At 39.1% G+C, this 7,907-nt stretch overlaps 1 protein-coding gene across 1 annotated transcript; it reads right to left on the reverse strand.

The window, feature by feature from the left end:
- Positions 1-2,039: 2,039 nt before the first annotated feature.
- opn7a (opsin 7, group member a) lies at positions 2,040-7,699 on the reverse strand. The gene is made up of 5 exons (XM_014412242.3): positions 7,612-7,699; positions 5,980-6,142; positions 5,759-5,886; positions 4,211-4,545; positions 2,040-2,681 (listed from the first exon to the last, which is right to left on the reverse strand). The coding sequence occupies exons 1-5, from the start codon at positions 7,697-7,699 to the stop codon at positions 2,040-2,042; spliced, it is 1,356 nt and encodes a 451-aa protein (XP_014267728.1).
- Between the last annotated feature and the right edge of the window lie 208 nt (positions 7,700-7,907).

Consider the following 7,907-nt stretch of genomic DNA (forward strand, 5'->3'; position numbering starts at 1 on the left):
AAGAACATCAGTCCTTGAAGTTGATGGTTTAGTGATAACGCTCTGAGCTACAAAGGCACATATACATACTTATATTACATACAAATGCAGATTTAGTTTCAGATTTGATGATGTTTAAATAGTGCTCTCTGGGTCTGTAGACTATCTGATTATGTACTTATGTACACAGGACATAAAAGGAAAAACATGGGAGGGAGCAAAAAAACCCAACAACAATATTTTATTTAGATGAAGTTGTTGTAGAGTCCTTGGATGACCTCATGTAAAGGAACATCAGCCATGAATCTAAAAACAAAGCTTTATGTAAATGGTCTGTTTGGTCCTGAGTAACTGTCCAGATTCAGATTCACATTACCTTTACAGAAAAGATTCAACCACATCCCAAAGGTGCTCTACTGGATTGGGATCTGGTGATTACGGAGGTCATTTGAATACAGTGAATTCACTGTCATGTTCAAGAAACCAGCTTGAGATGATCTGGGCTTTTTAACATGGTGCATCAGGAGATGGGTTCACTGTGCTCATAAATGGATGCATTTTTTAATTTAGGTGAGCCTGTGTGAATTGTAGCCTGTTTCCTGTTCTTAGCTGGAGTGACACACAGTATGATAAGGCCATCTGCTTCAGTGTTCAGAGATGCTCTTCTGCATACCTTGGTTTTAACAAGAAGTCACTGTTGCCATAATGTCAGCTCATAGCAGACCAGCTATTTTCCTCTGACAAGGCATTCTCACCCAAACGACTGCAGCTCACTGGATACTTTCTCTTTTTCCGACCGTACTCTGTAAACCAAATAAAATCACCTGTCTCTCCTATTCTCAAGCTCAGTTTAAACTTCAGCACGTTGACTTGACCATGTATTGAATAGCTGCCATGTGACTGGCTTATTGGGTATTTGCATGACAGAGCAGTTGAATACATATACACCGAATGAAGTGGCTCATGAGTATATACAAGTAAAAAAAAATATTGTTGCATAAAATATTGAGTATTGAGTATTCTCTACTCAGACTGATTTGAAGTTTGTGTTATTGAGTTAGACTGTATAATAACTTAAAAACAGTATTATGCACAAATATTTCATTTTCTAGATCACATACATAGATAATTCACAAAGCACCATCCACTATTACAGTACCTGCAAGTGGTCAGTGTAAACACTGTTTGTAATGTTACAGTAAAGGAAGTGCTGACTCTCAGTTTCTATCTATACACAGGGGTGTGCTGCTGTGATAAATAATCAAAGGAAAAACGATTACCTTGCAAATCACAAAATACCTTTTATACACAAAGCCATGATTATAAATAGCTTAACTCAATATTGCTATGGGATAATGATACGTAGTATAATATAATAAATGCCTCCCAAACATGCTAAAGTAATAAGTTGGGTGTGTCATACATGCTGAATCTCCAAAGGTCAAACTAAAGTTTTTCTTCTACCTGGAACAAATGACTAATATTTTAATAGTAAAAGGCTGGCAGCTATTTGCATAGCACTTCTCTTAGAGTGCATAATTTCACCTTTAACTGGAGGGCACTGTTAGCCAGAAGAATAGTCAAATATGAACAACAAATCCTAGATATGTAAAGCCTAGAAAGTAGAAATGAATTAATGATGATTTTGAACATTTACAGAGAGACTCCACTCGTCTGACCTAGCCAATGTGGAATCGAAATGTAGGCGTGTTTTTTCCATCAGTGCTTGGAAGAGTGTTTGAGGTGGAGGAATATTTTAATGTATTTTACATATTTAGCTGCACTGAAACCCAGAGCAACACCTAAAAAGTGAATACCTTCAAAGTATCTGATAAATTTCCCTGGGAAGTTATTTCAGTTGGTGGAATCCCCCCAAGAAAGTCATCCGAGCCATGCAACTTGGCACATTTTTCATGAATAGGAAGAGAAGTTAAAGAAGCATAAATAAATAAATAAATAAATATATGACATGGTTGTTGCTCAAACACTTCAGGTATGTATCATTAATGCCTGAAAATATTGATACAGTTTGTGAATAAGCTCACAAATCTAAACAAATATCAGGGCCAGGCCACTTTTGCATGCCTTTGAACCATCTCCAGATTGATACAGAAATTATTTGTTTCTAAAGTTCTTTTCCCCCATGAGGTGGCTATAAGGGATTTCTCTTTTCGGCACTCACTTTTTGCGTTCTGCACGTGCGTTAGAGGAACTGGAATGTCTCGATCTTGTGATAACTCTCTACTGGCAGCTGGCTTAGTGACACCAAATATTTGAGGGCTGTGTTTGAAGCACTCAAACACATCCTTGCCCTTCTCACAGCTCTGACCCTTTAATGTCACTATTGGTGGTTGAGCAGCTGAGTTGGATGAAGCAAAGTGAATGGTCTGTCTGTGGACTGCACGAAGTCTGACCCTGATCTTTGGCTTTAAGCAGCACTTTACTTGGCACTGGCTGCAGATGCAGCCCTTCATAGAGACCTGGCATAGTGCACCCAGATCGCTGCATACCATCCTGCGGAAGTTTGGTCTTAGCATCAGGTAGATGATCGGGTTGTAGATGGTGGAGGACTTTGCAAACATGGCTGGCATGGCAAATGCCATGGGAGGAATGTTTTCGATGTGTCCGAAGGCAGCCCACATGGATACGACAGCATATGGACTCCATGCCGCAAAGAAACCAATGCAGACAGCCACACTCAGCTAGCAGGAGAAAGAACACAGAAAGTGTAATTCAACATTTCTTTTCACCAAATCCAATTAATAAAAAAAAAAACACAACTGTAACACTTGTCAACTTTCCCAACTATCTGAAAAACATTACCTTATGTCAGAATACTGGATGAAGAAATCACTTAAATACAGGTTGTATCACTTAAATATAATATGTGTGACAGAGTGAAGCAGGCTAAAAGATCCTGAAAGGGTTACAAAGTTCATGATTTAACAATTAGAAAGAGACTGGGCAAAAATGGCATCAATGGGATAGTTCCAAGTTTAAAACCACTACTGACCAAAAAGAACACAAAGACTCGTCTCATATTTGCCAACAAACATCTCGTTGGTCCCCAAGACTTTAAGGAAAACTGGACTGTGGGCTGATGAGACAAAAGCTAAGCTTTCTTGAAGGTTTGAGTCGTATTACTGCATAAGAGTAACCCAGCATGTCAGAAAAGGAAGACAGTAACAACAGTAAAATATGGTTTAGTTTTGTATTGTTTACTTCCCCTTTCTGTAAATAAAGCCGTTTTTTGAGTTACGTCCCATTTCCGTGAGTCTGCTTCTGGGTTCTCTCCTGCCTGCACACAGCTGGTTTCATGACACTAAGTATGACAAATACTTACAAAAACCTACAAAATCATGAGGAGCAAATACTATTTCACAGCACTGGAAACAAACGGCTATTTGTTGTAAAGACAAATTTGAATAATGGTGTCCTTGGAAGAAAATGAAGACACACTTTTACATTTTGAGATTTTCTTCCATGTGTTTTTGTGAGCCTGTGCAATCACTGCTGGCCTTCCCTGTATTTAATTTTGTGCTTTTGACACCCCCTGCCATTCTCTCTAGACTGTGGTGGAAGAAAAACAAAAAACAAATTTAAAGAAAAAAGCTGGGTGAGGAGATCTACCACTATACCCCCATATGAACAGTTTGTATTTAAAAGAGAACATGCAGAGGCCACAAAGATTTAAAAAGCATTCTTCTCACTCCTCATGATGAGTTTAAAAAAAAAAAAAAAAAATGAATCTCAGATGTTCTTACAGAGAAGAGAATATGATGATTAATCAGCAAAGGCAGCAGTATCCATCTCAGTGAAACCAGAACTTCTCTCTTAATGAGAAACTGCATCATGAGGGAGATATATTGAGGTCACTGTCAATTTCTACAACAAATCGAGGCGAGGAACTCTAAACAGGACTCTTCTCTCTAAGGCAGTGTTTTTATAAGCTACCCATAAACCCTGGCCTTTCCACCAATAACTGGGTGATCACACTATGCACGTTTTTTTGTCTTCCTGCGCTTTAATTTAAAATTGAAAGTGCAGGTGAAAAAAAACTGCAGGTATGAATAAATTGACTACATCTTTAATTTTTTACTTATTACTTAGTGATTGGCGAGCACTGTATAATCATTCAGTATAACATATTTAAACACATAAACACACATTATGGGGAGAACATGGTAAAGCAGTCCACAGAAGTGTTTAAGTGAAGTTTACCTTAACCCACCTTAACAATAACTATCTGGATGCTGCTCATGTGAGTCGGCCTCAATGCATGTTGCTCCATAGTTCTGCGAGATGCATGCACTGCGACCAGGATTCCTGTGTAAGATGCTAAGATAGCACAGCATGGAAGGATGTAGCAGAAGATGAACAGTGCCACAGTATAAGATCGTGCTGTGCTGAGTTGATTGGACAGGCGCCAGTCAATGCAACAGGCAGTGCCGTAAGGCTCTGGTCCATACTCCCCCCAGTGGGCCAGTGGGGAGCATGCAAACAGCAGGGCGTAGACCCAAGCACAGGCAATAAGCAGACGGCCATGAACAGAGTTAAACCTGTTTCCTGTAAAAACAGACTGTGTTAATATTTTATGATGTGAATGTGAGTTATTCTTTATGACACACAACTGCATTTGTGGATCAGTGCATTTTTATACTTTAAATGATGGTATGGTAAATGATGCTTTACCATGTGAAAAATACTCTGTGTGCTCTAAGATGCTTATACTCCATAATCTAGTTAATATACAGCATAGTGCTGAAGAACTGCATCTGAATTCACAAGTGTTTAGCTTTTCCCAATGGCTTTTTTGGACTTCCAAGAAAGGTGTTTTTATTATGTTGCATTCCTTTGCATTCTGCAACTGACAGACAGTGATTGGACTACTGTTAAAAGATAACATAAGGCAACCTGAAGAAGTTCAAATTTTTGCAATCTCTACACAGGCTTGTAAGCCAGTCTGCTGAAAGAGCGCCTCACAGGAATGCCAGTTCTCCTTCCAGGAGGCTAATTATGCCTATTCTCATTCATTGGCAATGGCCTGTTTCTTAAGAAGTGAAAATGGTTAAACATTTTTCAGAGAGAGCTCAGTCCCCAGAGAAGGTTCTGTGCATATCCACAGCATTTTACAGGTCTTTTTTTTTTTATTTTAGTTTGGTGATAAGTAGGCTGTACCAGTTTCACTGGAGTAGTAAAAGTACATTGGGTAATTATACAGACTGCTAATTTCCACAGGAGCTCAGGTAGAACATAAAGAGGTTAGGTGACTCGAGGCCTCATTAAGCTGCAGCAGAAGACAAAAGATGAGCCCTCTAAAGCAATCTAAGTTCATCAAATGACGAGTGATGTTACGTCAGCCTTATATACTACGCAGATATTATGTCTGTCAGTGCTGAAAATAAAATAAGCACTTATTTAAATATGCAAGGTTAAATATTACAATTTTAAAGCAATTAATGTGAATATCTCTATTTGTAGGCTCATACTTTAAAATTACTTTTGTCCCAGCACTTTTTTTTAAGGCACTGAAAGAAATGCACTTTTTTGGGATGGGGACCAAATAGAAAACCCAGCTGCACAGTGTTAACCAACATCACAAGCAGTACTTATTGAGCACAGCCCTTTGACTTGTCACTTAACAAAGAAAAGCTAATGTGCAGTGCTTTACAGAGGGCTCATTTCCTTCCACAGATAAATCAACACTCAGCCACTTGGGGATAGGGTAGTTAATCCCGTGTCATTTCACTGAGCAAAAACAGCCTCTTTGAAGACTTACCGTAGAGCGGATAACATACTTTCACAAAGCACACCATGCTTAGCAGGGTTAGAGTGGTCAGACTGCAGATGCCAAACAACATGCCACAAAATGCGTATACGGAGCACACCGTTTTCCCATACAGCCACCTGTGTGGGAGGGCGTGAGAAAGAGGACAGCTCAAAGCAAAGATATAGCTCAAAGATCAATGATTGAGAAGGAGTAGGCGCCAAGTTTTGTACCTGTGGTAGAAACTTGAAGTTATCGCCATAGGGTAGAGGGACAGAGTCAGGCCCAAGTCGCTAACAGCAAGGTTGATGATGAAGTACTCAGCGGGTTTCAGGACGTTCTTTTTCTTGTAAGAGATGTACAACAGTGTGCTGTTGCCAAATAGTGAACATACTCCTGCAAAAATAAACCAGAACAAAAACCCTGAATGTGAATAAAATACTGATTTGATGGTGACAATGGGAGGGATTTTGTTTTGACTTTTCAGAAATTGCTTCATCAAATTCGCTGTCCGTTTAAAACAAGACAAACATACTGGATAATATGCTTTTTGCCTAGAATACATTAGATATGACTTTTATATCTGTCCAAAAAACATAAAGCCACATAATAAAGTAAATACATAAAGTGCATTAATACAAACACAACACAAAGTGTACTAGATAAAGTGTACTACAACGAAGCACCAGCATGATGTGCTCAAACCTCCCATTCAATCACATCCCAAAGGTGCTCTACTAGTTTGATCGCATTGGAGGATATTTCAGTACAGAAAGCTCAGATCATGTCCAAGAAACCAGTTTGACATGATCTGAGCTTTCTGACATGGCAGTTTATCCGCCTGAAAGCAGCCATCAGGAAATGTGCTCATAACGGGATGGACATGGTCGGCAACAATACTCAGGTAGGCTGTGAAGTTTAAACGATGGCCAGTTGGTACTGAGAGGCCCAAGAACAAAATCTCCCACCCCATTACACCACCTCCAGTATCTAATACAAGCCAGGATGGATCCATGCTTTCATGTTCTTTATGCTAAATTGTGACCCATCCATGCCATCTGAATGTTGCAGCGGAAAGCAAGACTTATCAGATCAGGCAGTGTTCCTGTTCTTAGCTGACAGGAGTGACGGTGCGGTCTTCTGCTTCTGTAGCCCATCTGCTTCAAGGTTCAACATGCCGTGTATTCTCCATAAACCATAGAGGTGGTTGTGTGGGTTGTGTCCCAGTAGATCAGCAGTTTGTGAAATACTCAGACTAGCCTGTCCAGCACCAACAACCATGTGATATTCAAAACCATTTAAAACAACTTTCTTCCTCATTCTGATGGTTGGTCTGAATTTCAGCCGTTCATCTTCATCTTCATCATGTCTACATGCACGAACAAGCACATGAACAGTAGTGGCCACAAAGTGTATATATAACTTTCAAAGTATTATGGATCTACAGAATAATAAGAAACTCACACTTCTACTGTCTTACAGGCATAACACTGGATACTGCTTTATCATATTTACCTAGCAACATATACAAATACATAGAATTGCTGATGATTCTGTAAAATATTAAATGTAGAGTATCTTCATTAATACTGACAAAATCACTGGTTCTATATATATATAAAAAACACACACACCATGTATGACATCTGTGATACAAACAGTAAATGCAGATGGATGAGTACACAGTGGGTGTGGGTATATATAGGTGGAAGTGGAATGCATAACACACAGTAACACAGTTAAAAATAAAAGTGTACTTGCAAGGCTTCGCTGCAGGATGCCTTGCTTCATGCTGCTATTCATTTCAGCTTGAGCAGAACTCAGAGAAAACTCATTGATAGTATTGTAAACTAGATTTAACTCACCAAAAACAGAGTAGACCACGGCCACGGTTATATCCAGTGGTGCCGGTATGCTAGAGTGGAATGCAATGTCTTCATTTAACAACCCCATCTGTAAACAGATTTTAGAAACTTTTCTGTTAACTGTTCTCACATATTGCATGTGCGAAATTTCAGACCTTCTGATTGTGTCTTATGAAAAATGTATCCAAAACTGTGATGTTTTTGTAGAACTTCACATCAAATATTTTAGTCTTTCAATGCAATAAGTAGATGGTTTTCACACATTACCTTAAAGTAGCTCTTACACTAACTGCTCA

The sequence above is a fragment of the Maylandia zebra genome, linkage group LG18 (assembly GCF_041146795.1).
Source record: "Maylandia zebra isolate NMK-2024a linkage group LG18, Mzebra_GT3a, whole genome shotgun sequence".
Lineage (NCBI taxonomy): Eukaryota > Metazoa > Chordata > Actinopteri > Cichliformes > Cichlidae > Maylandia > Maylandia zebra.

Coding starts and splice junctions, on each gene's coding strand:
- opn7a (XM_014412242.3), bottom strand. CDS start 7,699: ATGGGGTTGTTAAATGAAGACATTGCATTCCACTCTAGCATACCGGCA. Junction 5,887..5,979: donor ACTTCAAGTTTCTACCACAG/GTACAAAACTTG, acceptor CCTCCCACACAG/GTGGCTGTATGGGAAAACGG. Junction 2,682..4,210: donor TCCAGATAGTTATTGTTAAG/GTGGGTTAAGGT, acceptor TTCTCCTGCTAG/CTGAGTGTGGCTGTCTGCAT.